General features: G+C 41.7%; 1 protein-coding gene across 1 annotated transcript in view; it reads left to right on the forward strand.

Annotated features, from left to right (window-relative positions):
• Positions 1-23,886, forward strand: part of LOC140716223 (regulator of microtubule dynamics protein 3-like) — a 35,690-nt gene extending 11,804 nt beyond the window's left edge. The window contains exons 6-13 of the mRNA XM_073028843.1: positions 2,899-2,971; positions 5,471-5,514; positions 8,095-8,179; positions 11,392-11,441; positions 12,744-12,831; positions 16,772-16,821; positions 20,027-20,111; positions 23,771-23,886. Coding sequence (XP_072884944.1) covers positions 2,899-2,971; positions 5,471-5,514; positions 8,095-8,179; positions 11,392-11,441; positions 12,744-12,831; positions 16,772-16,821; positions 20,027-20,111; positions 23,771-23,800 — 505 coding nt within the window. The 3' untranslated portion in view covers positions 23,801-23,886. The remainder of the gene's footprint in view (positions 1-2,898; positions 2,972-5,470; positions 5,515-8,094; positions 8,180-11,391; positions 11,442-12,743; positions 12,832-16,771; positions 16,822-20,026; positions 20,112-23,770) is intronic.
• Positions 23,887-24,734: the final 848 nt, after the last annotated feature.

A 24,734-nucleotide genomic window follows, 5' to 3' on the forward strand; every position in this document is an offset into this window, starting at 1 on the left:
TTGTTCAAGAGCCAGATGGTTGAGGGATAGTAACTGTTCTTGAACGTGCTGGTGTGAATCCTGAGGCTCCTGTACCTTCTACCTGATGGCAGCAGTGAGAAAGGAGCATTTCCTGGGTGAGGATCTTTGATGATGGATGCTGTTTTGCTATGGAAACCTTTCATGTAGATGTGCACAAATTAGGAGGGTTTTACCCACGACGTACTGGGCAAATTCCTTGAGTAGGATTTTCCACTCAAAGGCATCGGTGTTCCCATACCAGTCCATAATGAAGACAGTCAGCACACTTTCCACCATCATCTGTAGAAGTTTACCAAGGTTTTTGATGACATGCCGAATCTTCACAGACTCCTGAGGAAGCAGATGCGCTGTCATGCTTTCTTTGCATTGCTTTTCCCAGTAACCGTTAGTTTTTTTATATACAGTACTCTGCAAAATTCTTAGACACATATAGAAAAAATTCTGTAAAGAGAGGGGTTTTAAAAAATTTTGGAATATTAAAAATTACTATAACAAGCAGTAAACAGTAAAAAAAAATACTAAATCAAAGCAATATTTGGTGTGACCTCCCTTTGCCTTTAAAACTGTATCAGTTATCTTGGGTACATTGTCATGCAATTTTATACAAAGCTAGCTGGTTGTTCCAAACGTCTTTGAGAACTTGCCACAGTTCTTCTACACGCTTTAGCTGTCTCACTGACTTCTGTCTCTCCAGGTAATCCCAGGCCTTCTGGCCTACCCTGCCATGTCATCCAGCACCCCACCTATTTAACACTAGCCTAATCACAGGACAATTACAATGACCAATTAACCTACTAACCGAGAGCAAACTGGAGCACCCAGAGGAAACCCACGTGAATATGGGAAGATGTACAAACTTCCTTACAGAACTGAACTCCAAACAGTGATGCCCAAAGCTACCGCAACGCTACCAGGGCACCCCGAGTTGTTAGGTGTGCACTTCGGTGCTTCATCAATAAAGGTACACCATTGAACACTACCTTTATGCTCATTAATAAAGCCATGCCATATATAGAGATGCAACCTCATGGGAGTATTGTGTTCATTGCTGGCTTCCTTATAAGAAGAACGTAGAGAGTCCAGAAAAGGCTCCGGAAGTAGTCTCAACCTCACAATCTGCACTATCAATAAGCCAAGGGCAACAAGAACTTGAGATCCCACCACTTACAGATTCCTTCCAAGACAAACTGTCCTGAATTGGAAATATATTGCTGTTCCTTAATTGCTGTGTCTAAATCTTGGAACTCCCTGCCCACTAGAACTGTAAAAGTAACTTCACCAGAAGAACTACAGCTCTTCATGAAGGATTTATTACCGGCTTTTCTAATACAGTGAGGGTTTTGCAATAAAATGCCAAGCTTGCCGATGATACCATTTCCTAAAAATGAATGAGGTCTTCCTGCATGCTTGCAATGATATCCTTGTTAACTCAATGTTCAAACAAAATTTATTATCAAAAAATTTGCCACCGTATACAACCCTGAGATTAATTTTTACAGTAAGTACAAGAAACACAATAAAAAACCGCACCCAACAGGACAGACAACCTTTGTGCAGAAGACAACAAACTATAGAAATAGAAAAAGAAATAACAATAATAAATAAATAAGCAATAAATATTGTGAACATAAGATGAAGAATCCTTGAAAGTGAGTCCATAGGTTGTGGGCAAAGTTCAGTTAAGTTGAGTGAAGTTATCCCATTTGGTTCAAGAGCCTGATGGTTGAGGGGTAATAACTTTTCTTGAACCCAGTGGTGTGGGTCCTGAGGCTTATTATTGTCAAATGCACTGAAGTACAGTGAAAAACTTATCTTTCAATATCATTTATAGAGATCAATTCTTTATATAACAGTACATTGAGGTAGTTCAAGTTTAAACAAAAACTGCAGAAAAATGTTACAATTACAGAGAAAGTGCACTGCAGGTAGACAATAAAGTGTAAAATAATAATGAAGTAGATTATGAGATTGTCATTTAGTGTACTGTTCAGCAGGATGGAAGCAGTCCTTGAGCCTGGTGGTACCTGTTTTCAGGCTTCTAGTGGAATAGCAGAGGGAAGAGTCTGGGGTGGGTGGGGCTGCTGGCTGCTTTACTGAGGAAGCGAGGAGTTCAGATAGAGTCCATGGAGGGAAGATTGCTTTCTGTGATGTTCTGAGTTGTATCCACAACTATCTGCAGTTTCTTGCAGTCACAAGCAGAGCAGTTGCCATACCAAGCTTTGATGCATCAGGGTAGGGTATATTGATAAAAGTTGGTGAGGGTCTAAGGCAGGGGTTCTCAACCCTTTTTACGCCATTGACCCCTACCATTAACCGAGGGGCCCATGGGCCCTAGGTCTAAGGGGATAGAGTTAACTTATTTAGCCTTTTGAAGAAGCTGAGGTGCTGGTGAGGTTTCTGGCTCTGCTGCCAATGTGATTGGACCAGGACAGGCTATTGGTACTGCCTGTTTCTAAGACCTTGAAACTCTCAGCGTTTTCAATTTCCGCACCGTTGACATAAACAAGAGCATGTGCACTGCTCCCTTCCCAAAGTCAATGACCAGTTCTTTTGGTGTGCTGCCATCAAGGGAAAGATTCTTATCATGGCACCATGTCACTAGGCTCTCCGTCTCCTTCCTGTACTCCGAATCATTGTTATTTGAGAAACGGCTCAGATCAGTGGTATCATGAGCCAATTTAGTAGTGGATTTAGAATAGAATCTGAACACGCAGTCGTAAGTGCAGATGGAATTTGACTAGGGGGCTGAGGGGTAGCAATGTTGGGGATAATCACAGCAAAGTTTTTTTCTGCTCGTCCTTACTGCTTCTTCCAGATTACTAATGGTCATCTCCAGAGCTCAGTTTAATAATGTTGGTTTCTTTTCCTGTGATGAAGGCTTGCAATTGTGAGTGGGTATGTGGAGGACCAGGAAGCGGATGACAGGTCTGAAGGAAATGAAGAGCTCAAGGTTAGAAATTCATTAGTTTAAAGTATCTTGAGTGTATAGCCTAGTCTGACATACCAAAGATATGATGCTTTATTATGGGGCCTATTTTTATTAAATATTTCCTTGTGCAAAATGACTATCATTGAGAACTATTAACAAGTCAGGTGACTTCACACTTAAATATATGATAATATTGATGGCATTGAAAAGTGTAAATTTCTTACTTCTCTCTACTACTATGCATGCTCTTTGACTTAACCTTCCAAATGATCTTACACTGACACTTCCCTTTCTTCTGTGGTCCACTCTCTTCTCCTATCAGTTTCCTTCTTCTCCAGCCTCTTACCTTTCCCACCCACCTGGCTTCACCTGTCACCTTCTAGCTTGTCCTCCTTCTCCTCCTCCCATCTTTTAATTCTGGCACCTTCCCCCTTCATTTCCAGTCCCGAAGAAAGGTCTGGGCTGAAACATCAACTGTTTATTCATTTCCAGAGATGCTGTCTGACCAGTGTAATGAGAGGTACGACTTTGGACTGTAGGAGGAAACTGGAGCACCCACAGGAAACCCACACGATCATGGGAGAACATGCCAACTCTTTTCAGGCAGCAGCAGTAATTGAACCTAGGTCACCTGTACTGTAAAGTGTTGTGCCAACCACTGCACTGCTGTGCTGCCATCATTTTATGATCGTGATGTTACTTATTTTCTTGCAAGTTAAGTCTGTGCATGAGCAGGTCTTTGCCAGCTCCTGTTTAGAAAACTAGCCATTTAAAGGTCCAGAATTCATTTATAAACTGTAAGCCAAGAAACTTCATACTTAACTGTGTATTAGAAAGGAATTATAACCCAGTTGCTCCATTGGCCACTTAACATACAATTATGATGTCCCTGTGACCTTGCTCATCAGTATCTATATCATCTTCTGAAAGAGACAACAAAGCCAAGAGAAACATTGGTAAAGGGGTCGGGATGTTATGTTGAAGTTGTACAAGATATTGGTGAGGACAAATTTGGAGTATTGTGTGCAGTTCTGGTCAGCTATCTACAGGAAATATATTAATAAGATTGAAAAAAATTAATAAAATTGACAAGGATGTTGCCAGGACTTGAGGACCTAAGTTATAGGGAAAGATTGAATAGGTTAGGAATTTAATCTCTGGAGCTGATGCACCATCAATAACTCGGAGACGTGAGGCGAGAAATAGGCTTTTATTAGCTGGAAGAAAGCACTGTCAGCAGCAAGAGACCATCACACAACATCCTGGAGACTGAGGGAGGAGCAGTGCCTCCAATCGTCTTTATACAGGGGTCTGTGGGAGGAGCCACAGGAGCAGTCAGCGGGCAGGGGGGGGGCGTGTCCAGACAGGTATATGTAGTTCACCACAGGAGCATAGCACCATAAGGACAATGAGGGAAGATTATGAGGTATAGATGTGGTAAATGCCAACAGGCTTTTTCCGCTGAGGTGGGGTGAGACTACAACTAGAGGTCAGAGGTTAAGAATGAAAGGTGAAATACTGGGTGGTAACTTCTTTACTCAGAGAGTGGTGTAATTGTGGAATGAGCTGCCAGCAGGAGCAGTGGATGTGGGTTTGATTGCAACATTTATGAGAAATTTGTAGAAGTACATGGATGGGAGGAGTATGGAGGGCTATACTCCAGGTGCATGTCGATGGAACTAGACAGAATAACAGTTCAGCATGGATTAAGGGTCTGTTTCTGTGATTCAGTGACTGCTACGAGAGATATGTAGGGAAGTGGATTTTGTGGGAGCCAGCCAACAGTTACACTGACCTGGGCTGGAGGCAGAGGGTAAATCCTGGTGCCTGTGAACAGGCCCAATTTCAAGGCACCCTGAACAGAGGGCTGATCTCTAGTTGGAGCTTTGTCAGAGATGTTTAAGGAAAAAAAAAACAACATAGTGTGGTGAACTACATATACCTGTCTGGACTGCTCCTGTGGCTCCTCCCACAGACCTCTGTATAAAGGCGACTGAGGCCTGTTGCCCAGCCTCATTCCCCAGGATGTAGTGTTTTTCATTCTTCCAGTCAATAAAAGCCAATACCTCGCTTCCTACGTCTCAGAGTGAGTTATTGATGGTGCATCACATAGTTAAATGTTTAAAGTTAAAAAATAAAATTAATCAAATTCAGGGGCATTTAGGAATAACTAAACCATTAAACTAAAGCATAATTATTAGAGAGTAAACATCTACTCCATTTCCTCCCAAGTGCAGGACAAAAATCCCATGTGAACTTAGTGGAGGCTTCAACTCACCATCAGATCTGACCTAACACAAGAATTGAGAGGTCCTATACTCAAGCTGATTCCAATTGAGGAAGATAGCAGACTAGTTGCCCAGCTAACACCAATTTTGCTGAGATGTGTGGACCCAGGGAGTACTATGAAAACCTCAGTTTCGACTGTGCTGCTCCTTCAGGACCAGAACGAGATTATAAAATAAACAAAGCAAACTACAGCCAAATATTGATTCCTATGTGTGAATTTCATCTTTGCAGGAGATAGAAGATGAGGTTGGCGTGCTTGATGAACCTTCTAACAGGCAAGCATACAATAAATTCAGATCATAGGAAGGTCATATCACAGTAAGTGAATGGCATTACTGAGCTATAAACAGTAGAAAGTCCCAAGATCAATTCCTAATCCACTCCAATCTTCCTGCTCTTAGCATTTGGAGGATGACAATTATTGACTCCTCAAGTTCCTCAAGCTTAAGTTTGGAACATATTGGTCGGATACATTGACCTCATAGAGCCAGACATCATCATCATTATGTGCTACGTAGTATGACGTGGGCGACATGGTCTTATCCATGACCATGATTGTTCTTGGCAAATTTTTCTACCAAACTGGTTGCCATTGCCTTCTTCTGGGCAGTGTCTTTACAAGACAGGTGACCTCAGCCATTATCAATAGTCTTCAGAGATTTTCTGCCTGGCATCAGTGGTGGCATAACTAGACTTGTGATATACAACAGCTACTCATATGACCCTCCACCACCTGCTCCCATGGCTTCACGTGACCCTGATCAGAGGGCTAAGCAGGTGCTACTCCTTGCCCAAGGGTGACCTGCAGGCTAGCTGAGGGAAGGAGCGACTTACACCTCCTTTGGTAGAGACACATCTTCACCCTGCCAACCAAAGACTGAATTGTCCCTCCATAATCAATTGCTGCTAGTACTCGTTGTCAGAACTGACAGAGTAAAGTTTTATGATAAAGAATTTATCCTAATCTCCACAGTTTAGACCCCAGGAGTTTTACTGCCATGGAATCAGTTGTACATTTTGAACAGCATGATGGGTAAGTAATGGCACAATTAATTGCTGCATCCCTTCTGAATATGTGGGCTGGATTTCACTGGTGGTGTGTGTGTGTATTTGTATATAACTCCTTCACTAAGTTTAGTGAAGTTTTGTAATGTCAGATGCACTATATCTGGCCCTTCAGCTTTACACCAGCTGTAGCTGGCATATCAATGAAAGATAGTTTTAAAAAAATTTATTGTAAGTGTAACCCTCAGGTTCGGGCAGCGGCGTTAGTCTAGGGAAGACAGTCTCTGGCCCCACCAAGCGTGTGAAATCTGAGGTGCAAAGCGTCCTGTGTTACAAATCAGTACCTTGAAATAACAGACAGTACACCATATGCAATTAAATGATTTAGCTTTATAATTCTTAATTTGACTAGAGGGTAGTAAAGAAAACAAAAGGAAAAGGGCCCATTTTAATGAAACAGTCTAACGTGCACAAGTTGGAGCTCATGGTTTCCCTTCCGCTGGTCCTCCATCGACTCCCCCCCCCCCCCCCACCCGGCTTCGTCGACTCCCAGCCCCACTCCAAGTCCACTCCTTTCAGGCATCTTCTCTCTTCATCTTCCGCTAAACAAAAGACCCAGATCACCTCGTTCTCAGGCACACAACAAGAAAAAACACTCCCTCCATTGGATGGCGCATATTCCAAAGCCCCCGTTACCTCTAGTCATAAACCAAACACTGCTGCTACAGAAAAACCGTTACATTAACAGTGAAACCTTTGCCAAGACGTTGCATAAGTTTTTGAATTAAATACAACTAAGACATGGTTTAAAATTAAAACAATTCATTATTGTTTTAATTATTTAAATAGTTTTCAACTGTTTCCCAATGTCTGTTTACACTGGAGGCATTTAGAAACACAGTAAAGGCCTTCTGTCGATGTGATTTAGTAAAGACCATCAGAGCATTGTGGCTGGATCTTCAGTCATTCGAACAGTCACTCGAACAGTAGGACGTTAGGGGCCCTGTAGCCACTAACCCACTACCACTGCAGCCGCAAATGCAGAGCAATTCTTATTGAAATACAAAGCAAATTTGTATTAGGTACAAGTATATTACATAACAAATGCAATATTCCGATGTAATGCATAAACCTCAAAACTGAATAGATATGGCTAAGGTGGATGAGCTGTGATATCACCACAGGTAGAATGATCAAATTGAACTCTGGCCTTAAAAATTCTCTCATTTTATGGTTGAAATGGTGCACAATGTTTTATTCACTCATATCAAGGGCCAGCATTTGCTTTGATATGGATTACGTGCTTCCAGTATAAAAAAACTTGATTTCTTTTTTTTTTATTCTATGAAAATGTGAAATGCTAAGAGTCATTAAATGCTTAATTCAATAAAAGGTTGAACATCCAATCTCCAAAACCAAGTTGGAGCTGAATAATTACCCAATCTTAACTGTGATGCTGAGGGGAATGGGTATGTTATGTCCAATACCAGGTTGGTGCTGAATTACCAGATATTAGCTGGGATGCTGAGGGCATTGGGTATGGATGTCCAATAACAGGTTGGTGCTGAATAATCTCCCAATCATAACTATCACAGACATCAGCACTTCAGTATTGTAAAGTGGAGTTGGGGAGAATGGGATGATTAGCTGTACTAGGTAAGCCAGGTTTCCAGTCCTGATCACCTTTCATGGGTGGTATCCATTAACAGGATTACATTAGGCTGCAATGCATGTCCATTTGATCTGCCTGGTAGTAGATATCGTCAGGTTTATGTGTCTAGAAGCAAAAGAGAGCTATGTACCATATCAGCCTGCAGTCAATGAGCAATTCTTAACTATTCTTTCTGTAGCTCTGACATCATGAAGTCAGCTCCTGGTATTGTCCACCTTGATGACATGCCTGAAATCACAGACAAACAGCATCCTGTGTTACAGGTAACATAAAATAATTTTAAAATGTGGAATTAAAATTTGTATCATTTATTGAGATGTGAAATAATGAGATTTTGTTTTATAGGCTGATTGAAACTCAGTTCCAGCAATGGTGTCGGCACACTCATTGAAAGAGCAGGGATCAATATTGCTTTCCGGGTTCTGTCAAAACTGTCACTAGCCTAACATGGACACATCACTATTATTTTATAACTCTGTGTCGACATGGATGTCAGTAAGGCCTGGGAATGGGAAAGCAATGGAATGATGGAAAACTGAGTCCAAAATTTGTTTGGTAATAGGAGGAAGAGGATGATGGCAGATTCTTTTTGTGATTGTTACCCTGTCACCAGTGATGGACCACAGGGATCAGTGCTGGGACCTTACAGTTAGTTGTATACAGTAATGATTGGGTGCCATTGTAGCACAGTGGTTAGCGCATGCTAATACAGCTTGGGGTGTCAGAGTTTGGCGTTTAGTTCTGGCATCATCTGTAGGGAGTCTGTACATACATCCTCCCTGTGGAATACCTGGGTTTCCTCCCACACTCTAAAGATGTACTGGTAAATTGATCTTTCCAAATTTTCCCATAATTAGGCTAGGGTTAAATCGAAAGATTGCTGGGTTTTGCAGCTCAAAGGGCCCAGTCTGCACTGTACATCAATAAATAAACAATAAATAAAATAAATGATTTGGAAGTGAAATAGATTAAAAGGGATGATTCATAGTTTGCAGGTGACAGAAATGTTCTTGGTGATTTTGAATAGTGAGGAGGATAGTTGTAGCCTTAAAATCAAATTGATCAATAAGCAAGATGGACAGAGCCATGGTAGATGGAGTTTAACACTGATAAATGTGAGGTGTTCATCCTCATCTTAGGTAGGATGAATAATCCATCAAGGGTAAAGCCCTCCCCACCTTTGAGCACTATCGCGGAAAGCAGCACCCACCATCAGGGATCCCCACCCAGCCATGCTCTCTTCTCAATGCAGCCATCAGGAAGAAGGTACAGTAGCCTGAAGACCCTCACCACCAGATTCATCAACCATCAGGCTCCTGAACAAGAGTGGATAACTTTGCTCACCTCACCACTGAGCTGACTCCCTAACCTCTGGACTCACTTTCAATGACTGTACAACTCATGCTCTCAATATTATTTCTTACTTACTTATCTATTATTATTATTTTGTTTATCTTTCTGGATCTGCACGATTTGTTTTTCATGTTGTAAACACGAGAAAGTCTGCAAATATGGGAAATCCAAACCAACTCACACAAAATGCTGGAGGAACTCAGCAGGCCAGCAGCATCCACGGAAATGACTAGATACGTAGTCGACGTTTCAGGCCAAAACGTTGCCATTTACACATCGGACCGTCTTTGTGTGTAGTTTTTCATTCATTCTTGTGTGATTCTTTGTGTTTATTGTAAATAACCACAAGAAAATGAATCTCAAGGTAGTATAGTGACTTTGATGATAAAGTTACCTTGAACTTTGAAGTGTAGGACACATGCAGTGAAAGATAGGGCCTTAGGGAACACTGAGGGACAGAGGGATTTTGTGTACAAATACAAGGATCCCTGTAGGTGGCAGCACAAGTCAACAGGCGAGGAAGAAGTGACGTGAGATAATTGCCTTCGTTAGCAGATAAACAGAATGCAAGAAGTTTGTTATAGTTTTGGTGGTTGTCCATCGTGTCCGACAATAATGGCAAACCTGTGCAGGAGAGTTTTTAAAGTGGACAAGCTGCTGCACTGGGGCGGTTTCACTCTCTTGATCTCAGAGGTCTAGGTCCAGTAGTATAAACAAGCATCACAAACTGGGGTCTTCCTTGGTTACAGTAGTTGACCATGACATCTTCTGTGCCTTATCAAGTCCTTCGCTACCCATGGAGCATTGCAGTAGACCTTCTTAGCCACTGGATCTCACTGTAGATCTCATCCGCCCAGTCTGCCAGAGCTAGGACAGGCATGTCCCTATCTCAATGGGGTATGAGGCCCGCCAGCTCTCCTCCCGTGGTTTAGCCCATCTGTCGAAGCGGTGACTGAGGGTGTGGCAGCCATCGCATGCAAACAACCACTTGGAGCCACAGGTGAGAGGTGAGTGTCTGATGGGGACCAAAGGTGAGTGAGCTGCCCCAGAATGGATATGACAAGCCCCTTCACCAGAGGTGCTACCCTCCCAGGACACCCATTGTTATGGTATAACCGTATTAAAACATTGTTTATGCTAGAGTGGCATGCCTCTCTACAGTATAGTGTCACTACACTATTGGAAGGACGAATGCATTCAAGAGGCTGCAGGGGAGATTCTCTATGATGTTATCTGAGGGTAGAACTTGTTAGTAATGAAGAGAGGTGAATTTGTTTGCCTTGAAGCAGAGGAAGGAACTTAATTAACATATACAAAATTATAAACTTTCTAAAATTAGAGGGCATAGGCTGAGGGTAAGGGAGGATATCTGAAGAAGAACCTGTTAATCAAGAAGGTGGTTGGGATCTGGAATACAGTGTCCAAAGGGCTGGTGAAGGCAGAGACCCTCACAACAATTAGGAAGTATCTAGATGAATTGCCAAGGTATGCAAGACCAAGGGTGAAGTGAAGTGCTGATTAATAGGATTAGTATCGATGAGCGCTTCATGGTCAATGTAGACTTTGTGGGTTTATTTCCAGTGACCTCTATAACAAAATGTGTATATTGTTCCCACATGTGTGTCCTCCCACTGCCCAAAGATGTGCTGGTTAGTCGGTTAATTGGTCATGGCAATTATGCTTGGGTTAAATCAATGGATTTCTGGGCAGCACAGCTCAAAGGGCATGTTATGTCCTGTATCTCTAAATAAATAAGTACATTTCTGTGCTGTATGACTCTTAGTCAAAATTTTATGATACTGCAGGAAATGTTTGACCATATAGCCTGCACAGTTCATCGACTACTTCTGGAGAATTACCAAGGACGGGCATCAAATACCAGCCTTGGCAATTAAATATGTGTCACAAAAAAATTTTTTGAGCGTATTTGTGGAAACATTACCCTCTATCATGGTGAATCTGCTTGTACCTCTTCCGATGTCTTGGTACTCTTTCTATAATATGGAAACCAGAACAGTGGGTTATATTGAAATCCATGTGCCACAGCCCTCAGATCAAAACCCAGGAAATAATATTACCCTCTTTTCAATTCTTAGTTAACTGTAAATTCTGTTTCTTATAGGACACGCAGTCACAACGTGGAAGTAATGTTTTGTTTGAAGTGTTTAACAGGTAAGCTTACCATGGAATCACATCTCAGTAAATTTGATGCAATTCATTATAACTGTTGGGCGTACTTTCTTCTGAGCACCTTGACTCAAGTTCATTAAAGTGCGGTGGTATTGTTGCAACTAGGGATGGGTTAGCTTATCTTGTGAAGTTTGCATGCGTCCACTGATTATATTAAAAAAACACAATTACTTCCCATGATTTTGGATTCTTTCCACACCTATTTTATTCAATACATTCATGACTTTAAAGACATCTTTAAGAAATCTTCAAGGATTTTCTTTCAAAATTGTGACAATCTTCTCTGGAAGGAGTAAATACCGTTCTGGTACCATTCTTGGAACTCTCACAATTTCTTTGGTATTTCTCAAAAAAATATAACATAGAGACCAATATTCTCTTGTGTGGACTAAACAGGATCACACTTTTATTCAGTTCTATACCCCATGTCATCGTCCTTTTGTTTTGCTTTGCTGATCTATGGTGCTACTTTAAATGATTTGTTCATGCCTATTTCTACTCCAAGATCAAGTTAAATTGTCATGAAACCATACATGAATACAGCCAAACAAAACATCATTCCTCCAAGACACGATGTAAAACACAGTACAGACGGTCAAACACAACACAAGGCATATATAGCACAAGTAAGATAGCAGGAAACATACTGTACTCAAAAAAATTATAATATAGCTCAAGTCCCTGAGTCCATGGATGTTGTCAACAAGAACAAGCCCAGAGCGGTCTGCAGGTGAATGCAATCCAAGCAAACACTAGAGGGCAGCATGGATACCACGCCGCCACCACCAGTGGCACCTCACCTGGTGGAGAATGCTGGATAAGTTACAAGCAACATTTCTATTTTTGTTGCTCAAGTATATGATCCCACATTTGTCTCAGTTCATATGCACTTGTCATGCACCTGGACGATGAGAAGTTCCACTAATTTGAATGCCCAAGAGGCTCACTTGTATCATCACACTAATTTTCTACATTTTTCAAAACTTTGTTCTAAATGTTTAGAATCTTTACAAGCAACCACAGATTTTTAGAGCCGGTTCAGGAAGTGCCCTTCTGCAAAACAAAGGAAAAGGCAGAGTTATAAACTGATGAGTCCTGTTGAGTCACTGCTCTCAGATGGCCCTCCCTCAAGTCCAAAACCCCAAAGACATGCATCACCTTATGAACGGTCAGTGGACTGAGCTCAAGTGATACTCACATAATTGGCAGTGTCAATGTGAGAAAGAAGGAAAGACTAATACCTTGTATGAATCAGAATCACTGAATGTTTCCATATTTCCACAGTTTTGACACTGTTTACTCTCAGCTTGGCACCAGCTCTGTCACTGGTTCGACTGAGTTAACAGAGATAGAAGACAGAAACAAAGATCAGGTAAAATTCAAGTAAATCAACTCTTCTGACTGTAATTACACAGAATATGGTGGCTTAGTGAATTATTTATTTGTCCGTGTTCTGGTCAAAATTCCATTAGAATCAGGTTTTTTTATCACCCATGTGACGTGAAATTTGTTAACTTAGCAGCAGCAGTTCAATGCGATACATAATCTAGAAGAAAAAAATAAAAATCATAATAATAGTAAATAAGTAAATCAGTTGCAGTATATGGTTATTGAATAGATTAAAAATCATGCAAAAAACAGAAATAATGTATATTTTTTAAAAAGTGAGGTAGTGTCCAAGGGCTCAATGTCCATTTGGGAATCGGATGGCAGAGGGGAAGAAGCTGTTCCTGAATCGCTGAGTGTGTGCCTTCAGGCTTCTGTACCTCCTCCCTGATGGTAACAGTGAGAAAAGGGCATGCCCTGGGTGATGGGGGTCCTTAATAGTGGACGCTACCTCTCGGAGACACCGCTCCCTGAAGATGTCTGGGTACTTTGTAGGCTAGTACCCAAGATGGAGCTGACTAGATTTACAATCCTCTGCAGCTTCTTTCGGTCCTGTGTAGTAGCCCCCACCCCACCCCCACCAGACAGTGATGCAGCCTGTCAGAATGCTCTCCATGGTACATATAAAGAAGTTTTTGAGTGTATTTGTTAACATGCCAAATCTCTTCAAACTCCTAATGAAGTATAGCTGCTGTCTTACCTTCTTTATAACTACATCGATATGTTGGGGCGAGGTTAGATCCTCAGAGATTTTGACACCCAGGAACTTGAAACTGCTCACTCTCACCACTTCTGATCCCTCTATGAGGTTCCTTCACCTTACCCTTCCTGAAGTCCACAATCAGCTCTTTCATCTCATTGATGTTGAGTGCCCGGTTGTTGCTGTGGCACCACTTCACTAGTTGGCATATCTCACTCCTGTACGCCCTCTTATCTCCACCTGAGATCCTACCAACAACGGTTATATCGTCAGCAAATTTATAGATGGTATTTGAGCTGTGCCTAGCCACACAGTCATGTGTATATAGAGAGTAGAGCAGTGGGCTAAGCACACACCACTGAGGTGCACCAGTGTTGATCGTCAGTGAGGAGGATATGTTATCACCAATCCGCACAGATTGTGGTCTTCCGGTTAGGAATTTGAGAATCCAATTGCAGAAGGAGTTACAGAGGCCCAGGTTCTGCATCTTCTCAATCAGGATCATGGGAATAATGGTATTAAATGCTGAGCTATATTCGATGAACAGCATCCTGACATAGATGTTTGTGTTGTCCAAGTGATCTAAAGCTGTGTAGAGAGCCATTGAGATTGTGCCAATAAGCAAATTGTAATGGGTCCACGTCATTGCTGAGACAGGAGTTCAGACTAGTCATGACGAACATCTCAAAGAATTTCATCACTGTAGATGTGAGTGCTGCCAGGCTGTAATCATTAAGGCAGCTCACGTTATTCTTCTTAGGCACTGGTATAATTGTTGCCTTTTTGAAGCAAGTGGGAACTTCCACCCATAGCAGTGGTTGAAAATCAAGGGCATAAATCATTTATTACAAACAACCCATTGAAAATTCCACTGAAACTTGGATCTTAAATATTTGCATGATTTACATGTATGTTCACATTGCATACATATCAAATAAAAGGATTATTCAAGTCCTGAAGGAGGGTCTTGACCCAAAATCTTGACTGTTTATTCATTTCCATGAATGCTGCCTGACTTGCTGAGTTCCTCCAGCATTTTCTGTGTGTTGTTCTGGAATTCCAGCATCTGCAGAATCTCTTGTGTTAAGGTTTTATTAGTCTCTCTTCCATGAAACTTTAGTTCTTCATCTCATCTCCACATGAAACTTATGCCATGCTCTTTAATTGCCTTCTTCTCCACTTCTGCTCTTTAGAAATAATTGGGAATTAATTTTAAACTTGAACAAAATTTCTGCTGATTCTGAATTTTCCTGCTTAATCAGAAGAGACATATACTAGCTACTCCATTATAGTCCACTGTACACCACGGTTCCAGTCACCCACTATAACACTGCCATGCACTGACGTAATTACATTGACAGATCAGCAAAATATGGTTAAAAGTCAAGGAACATTGAAGATACTGGAAACCTGGAATAGAAACAGAATATTCTAAAATATAACATAGAGAAACTGCCGAATACATTCAGCAGGTCTGACAGCACCTTTAGAAAGAAGAGTAGGATAACCTGCTCAGATTCATGAAACAGCCCTGTGATGCAAGGTGCTGTCTATCAAAGACTTGACTATCAATCTTGTGCTCCCTCTCCACTTGCGCTTCCTGTCAGAGCTTCATTCACTCTAACCCAATGGTTCCCAACCTTTTTTTCTGCCATGGACCAATACCATTAAGCAAGGTGACTGTGAATCCCTGCTCTAACCTGACCCCAACATTGACTTGGTAAACCACTTCTATCTTGTTGGCAGGGCAACAACTGATTTGATTCCACATATCAGCCCCTTTGGAACATGACCCCCAACATTAAATAACTACCCAATATTCCTAGACAGTCTCAACCACCATTTTACTGTAGATTTCTCCCTCCACAACCCTGAAGCACACAAAATCTGTTTCTTCATTCTCCCTACAATCCACAAGCAGGAATATTTCAGAATGTCCATGTTCCGTGTAACTTTTTTCTTATCCTTCCCTTCTCTTGACCACTCCTTTCTATTAAACTTCTGTTACACTCTACCAGTTAAACCATTTCTGGTTTCCTGGTCCCAGATGTCTTATTTCACCATATTTTTGCAGGACGTCTTCTCTTCCAGCATCCACAATGATTGTCTGAGGCCCCTTCATTTCTTCCTTGTAAAGAGGTCAAACAAGTTCCTCTCCACCACTGTCCTTTGCTGGGTGAACTTGTAATCACCTTGATTCTTTTCTCCTTTGGCTTCACATGATTCCAACAAAATCTGTAATTACAGGAGCAGAAAGCGATCTGCTGAAGGAACTCAGTGGTTTGACGTGTGAAGAACTGTCAATATTTTGGGTTGAGATGGTGCATCAGGCATGGAATGAAAGGGAATTGATCAGTATGAAAAGGAGAGGTGGACTAATGAGATGGGGCCGGTAGCTGTTAGGTGCCGTGATAGCATAGTGTAGCTTGATCACGTTACACCTTAGAGCATCAAAGTTCAATTCTGATGTCATCCGTAAGGAGTCTGTACATCCTCCCTGTGAAATGTGTGGCTTTTCTCCAGTTCCGTAATTTCCAAACACATACCAATACTAATTGGTTAATTGTCTTGATTAGGGTTAAATCGAGAGTTGCTGGGTGGTGTGATTCGAAGGGCTGAAAAGGCCTATTCCACACTGTATCTCTAAATAAATAAGAAGGGTGAAGGATGATGGTCACCAGTAGGCAAGATGTAGCACCTGATTAACCCCCCCCACCCCCAATCAGGGTCATGTGGAACCATGGGAGCAGGTGGTGGATGGTCGTACGAGCAGCCAGTGCAGATCACAAGTCCTGGTTATGTGACCACTGACACCAGGCAGACAATCTCTGAAGAGTATTGATAATGGTTGGGGTCACCCATCTTGTAAAGACACTGCCCAGAAGGCAGCAATGGCAAATAGTTTCTGTAGAGAAATTTGCCAAGAACAATGATGGTCATGTAGCCCAAGATCACCCACATCATACGACACGGCACATAATGATGATGATAATTAACTGTTTCACATACCACATCTAAAATAACACAGAAGGAAGAACTCGGCCCAAAACATTAACTGTCCATTCCCTCCACAGGTGCTATCTGACCCATTGAGTTATTTTTTGCTCCAGATTCCAGCATCTGCAGCCCCTTATGTTTCCAGAGTAGAAGAATGTCACTCAAACCACTGTGTTGCCAAATATTTACACCATAGAATGCTGAATGTGATTTACATCTCTTACTACAGGACAAGAAGGCACTAGATGAAGCTAATATGATGGTCGAATTCATTGATGGGTGAGTTTGTCATAAACCTGCTGAAGCCATTAGCTTATGTCCAATGATCATCTTCAGTGATCCAGGCAGATGCCTGTATTGATTCCTGGTTGATTCTGGCTTACTTCTGTATAGTTGTATTTATTTGAGAGGATGGGTTTGGGGTTTGGGACAAGTTGCAAGAGGTTTGAAACTGGCAAATGAACTCAAAGACAGAGGAAAATGCATAGCCTACGTGGCCTTTAGAGCCTGCCTGTCATTCAATACAATTTAACTCAACCCTCAACTGTTATTCTATACCAGATATCTATAGTTTTCAACACCTTAATCTTTCTTATGTTAGATACTTTTAATGAACTAGACTCTGTCAAGTACCTTTTCAGTTCGTCATATAACAGACAATCATTAACTCAGAGTGTGTTTATTTTACTTGCTGCAACGGAAGACCATCACTGCACAAGAAGTGGTAATAGCTACAGGAAAGAAAGACAGCATAATCACTCCTTTATACCCAAATATTAGCTTCAGTTCAAGAACATTCTATATGTCTGTTTAATCAGTGTCCTTGGTATTCTCACAGTAACTGCATCTATTTGTCATATACTCATCCATCTGCATAATGTTGCAGAAACAGTATTAGCAAAGCACTCTGATACAGTACAGGTTCCATTTTGTTACAGACAAAAATGGCACTTTGTTACTACAAGTACATTTCCACAACTGCAAAACTCTCCTGAAGAGAGAATTTCAGAAATTCACAATCCACTGTCAGGGAATATTTCTACCTTCCTCAGTTTTAAATGACTGACTCTTATCTTGAAACCCTGACCTTCATTCAAGACTCTTCCATTCATGAAAACATCTGAAAATCTTCCCTTCCAAGCTCCCCTCAGGTTCTTGTATGATCACTCCTCATTCTTCTAAACTGAAAGCACACAGATTCAACCTGCTTAGCCTTTCTTGACTGAACAATCCTCTCATTCCAGTGGACATCCTCCAATGCTTCTAAATCCATTCACAGGGAAGGAGATCAAAACTGTACATCACTCCAGGTGTAGCCTCACTAATATATTTGTAACAAAGCTTACCTGTTGGTAAAATTATCCAACATTCTTCCATGTTTCTGTCAACCTTCCCACTGGAGACGTGGAGATGTAGCTATACTAATAAGCACTGTAAGAATTTTGTATGTTTACCAATTCTTATTCCCCTAAGCTCCCCAGAGTTAATCCCTTTCTCCAAAGAAATCAATCTGGTTAACCTTCATAATACTTCTTCCTTAGATAGGAAAACTAGATTTGTACACAATATTCTCACCAACGGGTGGGGGGGTGAAGTTATGTCTCTACCAAAGGAAGTGTACGGTGTTTCTTCCCTCCACTAGCCTGCAGGCTGCAGGTCACCCTTGGGCAAGGTGTAGCAGCTGCTTAGCCCCCGATCAGGGTGACGTGAAGCCATGGGAGCAGGTGGTGGATGGTCGTATGAGCAGCCGGTGCAGATCACAAGTCCTGGTTATACGACCACTGACACCAGGCAGACAATCTCTGAAGAGTATTGATAATGGCTGGGATCACCCATCTTCGTAAAGACACTGCTTAGAAGAAGGCAATGGCAAATCACTTCTGGAGAAAAATTTGCCAAGAACAATCATGGTCACAGACAGTGAAAAGAATAAGAAATCAGTGTGAAGAGGCCTTCCCCACAGGCAATGCTCTGGTGCAGAAAACCAGGATCACCCACATCATGCAACACGGTACATAACACTGATGATGATTCGCACTAGGACCGTACATGATTTTACAAAGACATTTTTAAATTCACACTCAAATTCTCCTGCAGCAAAAGACAACCTACTGTTTAGTTGCTCAGTTAACAGGTAGATCTTCCAGTCTCTAAAAACTACACTGCTTTTCTATTTTCTACTAAGATGGATTCCTTCACATTTTTCCACATTATCTTCCACCTGCCATAACCTCATCCATTTACTTAGCTTGTCCCTTTACAGTTAAAACTTCTCCACATCTTCCTCACAGCCCATGCTACATCCAATACTGTACCATCAAGCAAATTGGGATATATTACCCTTGGACTCCTCATCTAGATCGTTGGTTATAGATTGTGAACAGTTACAGCATCTCAGTGATCACAGCCTCCCAACATGAACCTAACCCATTCATTACCGCTCTGTTTCCTGGCTGTTAACCAGATTAAATCCATGCCAGTTCATTATCTTCAGTCACATGCCTTAACTTGGTCCTGACCCATTCCATTCTTCACAACTTAAAAAAGCTGTCACTTTTATGAAATATTTCTTTAATGTCAGAGTAATTCAGAGCTGCTTACTTCATTTCATGAAAGAAGAAGCCTTATTTGGTTGGGTAGCGAGTCAAGTTTGAATGGATGTTGTGTCCCAGCTGTCTAGATATGTAAATCAGGCAGTACAATATGGAGAGCAAACTGTTACCCATGTGGTAAGTTCACACACTCCACGCAGCTGATGAATCCAAAGGAACGGCAGAGACCGATACAGTTTGGCACCAGCGGCATCGCAGGAGATGCCAGTCAGCATTGAACTCAACATGGAACTGCCTTAGGGAGTCTTGCTCCAGATTTTTCCCTCAGGGTTTACTCTAAAGCTTTCCCATGAGTGGGTATAGTCGTAAGGCAGTGGAGGTTTGAGATCAGAGTTTTCCTTCTCCGAGATGAGCTGCCAACCATATCTGATGAGCCCCATCTGCCCAAAGCAACTGGTTTTAAGGCTCGTGAACCTGTCCTTGCCCCTTCTCCTGTCAGTAGAAACATTTCCACCAAGCTTAGTAGCTAAGCCACACGTGAAGGCCAGGAGCTGGCCTTAGTTATCAGAAGCTCTTTGAGAGCCTTTAATAGATAGTGGAAGCTTATCCTCACTACTTGCCCCAGCTATAACATTCTCAAGAAACCAGTTAGTAGTAAAACCCTCTTACCCACAGAACTGTGCCCAGTGTCAGATGGTAGCTTCAGTACAAGAAGGCAGAGCCCATGGTGTCATTGTCTTCAGGAGGGTTGTGGAAGGAATCTAGTTTGGCACCATTCACAAAAGATGGGCATACAGGAGGATCAGGGCTCGGTGCAAAGCTGACCAGTAGGAGTGACGGTTTTCACTTACAAGTTTTTAGTAATGGTCTAAGAAGTTAATTATTGTATTTGGATTCTCAAATGCTTAATTACATCTTCCATATTTCCACAGTTACCACATCATGTTCAGAAATGAGTGCCTCCTTGATGCCCCTGACAGTGTGAAGACACTAGCCATGGACAGTGATAATGATCAGGTGATCAGAGTGTGCTTGACTCCCTGGTGTGAGAGTTGTGAAGCAAGGATAATGTTCTTTCTAAGTCAATCAATTGATGAAGTCAGTGACACGTTACTCATTTAATAGCAAGTTATTTGGTGTCTTTAAAGGACTGACAAATTGAAACAGTATTTTCATAGAATAACCTTAAGAGGCTATTTACCAGATAGCATAAAAAATGTAATTTCTGCATTTGTCACTGCTTGCAGCTACTGTTTCATGCTTACACTTCAAAGACCTGATTGAACTAATCTCATTGATATTTTTAATGCAGTATCTCCCATCGAAACCAACTGCAGATCTCAGTAAGAAACAAGTTAGTTTCAGCTGAGTAGGAGAATCTGTTAAAAACATAATGTATTTAAGAAAGTAGAGGCAAGGGAATGAAGGGGATATGTAATAGGATACAAGGGACAAGAAATGAACTGATGAAAGTGGGGGAAATCGCCACAAAGTTCACAGACACAAAGCACAGCAGCCGAGGACAGTCTCACAGCCTTAGCATCACGGAGAGAGGAGATCTCCAGCCTATATGGACTGGCATTTAAATTGCCTAAATCTGTTGCAGCGAATTACCCTGGGCCTAGATTTCACTCCCCAAGAAGCTGTTCTTGACCTCTCCAAATTGGCTCAGTGCCCATCACCTGTAGCACCCTTGATAACACCTCAACATCTGGCTCAATTTTGTGGATTTATATCATGCACCAGCAATACCAAATTCAGCTCATGTCTGATCTCTCAAGATCATCCGCACTATTTTTCCCTGGGCAATATTTATTGTTCAGCCAGCATTACAGAAGGTAATGCTTCAGGCTCCTCTAATTCCTCCTTGATGGTAGCAATGAGAAGAGGGCACGTCCTGGGTGATGGGGGCCCTTAGTGATGGTGCCACCTTCTTGAGGCATTGCCTTTAAAGGTGTCCTCAATGCTATGGAGTTTAGTGTCCATGGAGGCTGGTCCAGAAGGTTATTCTCCTGGCAATTGGGTTCAATGCAACACACACAAATTGCTGAAGGAACTCAGGGGAAATGGTAGCATCTATGAAAGGAATTACTAGTTGAATTTTCCAGCAGAAACCTTTCATCAGGACTGGAAAGGAAGGGTGAAGAAGCCAGAATAAGAAAGTGGGGAAGGCCTACAAGCTAGAAGGTGATAGGTGAAGCCAGGTGAGGGTAAAGTAGATGGGTGGGGGAGGATGAGGGGGTGTAAAGTGAGAAGCTGGAAAGTGACAGGTAGAAGAGGTAAAGGGCTAAAGAAAGAGGAATCTGATAGGAGAGGGCAGTGGACCATTGTAAAAAGGGAAGGAGGAGGACACTAGAGGCAAGAAATGGGCAGGTGAGATAAAGAGAAGGGGTAAGAGGGAAGCCAGTTGAGATTCCCAGATACTTTGTTACCTGCCAGTTGCTAGGGTCCAGGACATCTTGAATCAAATCCTCAGCATTTTTAAGTGTGAGGGTGAGCAACAAGAGGTAGCAATAACAGGGGTAGATAGAGTGACGAGGTTCTGCAAAGGGAATTAGCTGCTAAGTTAAAGGACAGGATCTCCAGAGTTGTAATCTCAGAATTGTTACTCATGCCATGTGCTAGTGAGCCTGGTACTAGGAAGATTATACAGTTTTATACATGGCTAAGGAGTTGGTATATGAGGGAAGGCATCAGATTTTTGGATCATTGGGCTCCTTAATCAGTGCATAGAAGTCCTAGTGAGAGGGTGTGCAATACTTGATCTGCTATTAAGGAATGAGACAGGTTAGGTGACAGAAGTGTGAGTAGGAGAACACTTTGCATCTAGTGATCATAATGCTATTAGTTTCAAAGAAATATGAAAAAGATAGGTCTGATCTGTGGGTTAGCTTCTCAGTTGGAGAAAGGCCAATTTTGATGGTATCAGAAAGAAGTTGGCAAGTGTGGATTGGGACTGGCTCTTTTCTGGCAAAGTTGTATTTGGTAAAGCAGAAAGCCTTCAGAAGTGAAATTTTGAGAGTACAAAGCTTGTATGTGCCTGTCAGAACAAAGGGTAAAGATAACATGTTTAGGAAACATTAGTTTTCATGAGATATTGAGGCCTTGGTTCACAAATAGTAGTTGATCAGCCATGATCTCAAAATGGCGGTGCAGGCTCGAAGGGCCGAATGGTCTACTTCTGCACCTATTGTCTATTGTCAAATAAAAGGTAGTGCATAGCAGGTGTAGGCAGGTAGGAAGAAATGAGGTACTTATGGAGAATAATAAATAAAAGAGAACACTTTAGAATGAAATCAGGAGTGCAAGAGGTTGCTCTAGCAAACAAGGTGAAGGAGAATTCTAAGGGATTCACCAGATATGTTAAGAGCAAAAGGATTGCAGACAAGTGGGAGGTGCTGTACTTTGGTAGGACCAAGCAGGGTAATTCTTACACAGTGAACAGTAGTGCACTAAGGTGTGCCGTGGAAAATAGGGATCTGGGAATACAGATCCATAATTCATTGAAACTGGTGGCACTGATAAATAGGATCATAAAGAAAACTTTTGGCACATCGACCTTCATAAATCAGAGAATTGAGTACAGGAGATGTTACATTTATCCAGTTATGTTATATGGTTCAGAATGTTGGACAATATCTAGTAACATGAGGAAATGAATTGAAGCAGCAGAGATGTGGTTTTTGAGGAGGATGCAAGGAATAACATGGACGAAATGAATATCTAACGAGGATGTCATGAACAGAGCAAGCACAAAAAGAGAAATAATGAATGAGGTCATGAAAAGGCAACGTGACTTCATTGGACATGTGATTAGGAAAGAGGAGTTGGAATGCACAGTAATTATGGGAAAGATTGAAGGGAAGAAAGTGAGAGGAAGGCAAAGACAAATGATGATGGAGACAGCAGCCAGAGAACTGGAAATGAATACCAATGAATTGACCCACTTGACCCGAAACAGGAGTGTGTGGGCCATGGCAGTCAAAGCTCAAACTGGGCACAGCACCTGATGATGATGATGACAGGAGGTGGGGTGTTATGTTGAAGATGGTGGTTAGCCTAATTTGGAGTATTGTGTGCAGTTTTGGTCACCTACCTACAGAAAAGATTGAACAAGATTGAAAGAGAACAGAGAAAATTTACAAGGATGTTGCCGGGACTGGAGGACCTGAGTTATAGGGAAGGGTTGGATAGGTTAGGTCTTTATTCCATGTAATGTAGAAGGTTGAGGGGAGGGTTGATAGAGGTATACAAAATTATGTGGGGTACAGACAGGGTAAATGCAAGCAGACTTTTTTCCACTAAGGTTTGGTGGGACTACAACCAGAGGTCATGGGTTAAGGGTGAAAGGTGAAAAGTATGAGGGGAAACATTTGCATTCAGAGGGTTGTGAGACCATGGAATGAGCTGTCAGCCCAAGTGGTGCATACAAGTTTGATTTCAACGTTTAAGAGAAATTTGGATAGGTACATGGATGGAAGGGGTATGGATGGCAATGGTTCCAATGCAAATGCAGGTCGATGGGAGTGGGCATCTTAATGGTTCAACATACACTAGGTGGGCCAAAGGGTCTCTTTCTGTGTTGTAATAAAATGGGCAACAGATGGAATGGAAAGCTACGTTACATTCACCACAGTAAGAGAGAAAAGACATTTATTTATTTTATTTGCCTCCAGGATGAAGCTGATGAGGTCAGAGATGTGTAGTATTGAACTGTCAGTGTCCAGTGTGCCAATACAACCAGCGACCGACTGCTTGAGGGGCCAGGAGCTGCCGGCACCCTAAACCTTCCTATGGCAATGGTCAATAATTTGAATTAAAATAAAATCAAATGTTTGTGAAATATTTTATAAAGATTGAGCAATTTCTTAAAACACCAACTCAGGAGAGAAGAAAACCTCTGTATGCTATGTTGTTTTAACTTCAGTAAAGGGTTATTTTTACCTACCCTTGTCAAATACTAGATCTGTTCTAGATCAAAATGTCTGAGCACAGAGGAATAAGAGATGTCTTCATCCTTGGAGTAGGCTCAGGCACTTCAACCCTGGGTTTCAGCTCTTGTTTTTTTGCTCTCAGATCTTTTTCCATTAACCATGGGTCTCATGTTGAAAAATCTTGACACACATTACATGAAATTAAAGCAGATTTTAGTTCCAAAATTTGCATATGAAACTGATGGTTATTGGCACTTCTGAGATTGAATGCTTTTAATCCTAAATCTCAATTAGCCAAACATCAACTATACAAGCCCAGACACAGACAATAATGACCACTGCACAGACTGTGTTATTTTATATTGTAGACCGGAGTTAACGCAGTTTTATGGATATTCAGGACCTCCCCTCAGTGACAATATTCAACAGGCTAAAAGGGCATGTATCTGGGAGTGAATAACTTACCTGAAATGCATTGGAATTAGCAAGATTAAAGACCTACCTTCTTTTAAATGCTGCAGAATTCAATAAAATTGTACTTGTCATGTAATATTGGAGACAGGAGAAGAGGGGGAGGCAGTTAGAGGTGGGATGTCATGTGTTAAGCCTCTGGGAATCTGTACAACCAGCATGGGAAACCTGGGCATAGGCTGACAAAAGATGATAAATTTAGATTTTGCCACAGGGAATGTGGTATCTCAAAGAT

This window comes from Hemitrygon akajei, chromosome 25 (genome assembly GCF_048418815.1).
Source record: "Hemitrygon akajei chromosome 25, sHemAka1.3, whole genome shotgun sequence".
Taxonomy (NCBI): domain Eukaryota; kingdom Metazoa; phylum Chordata; class Chondrichthyes; order Myliobatiformes; family Dasyatidae; genus Hemitrygon; species Hemitrygon akajei.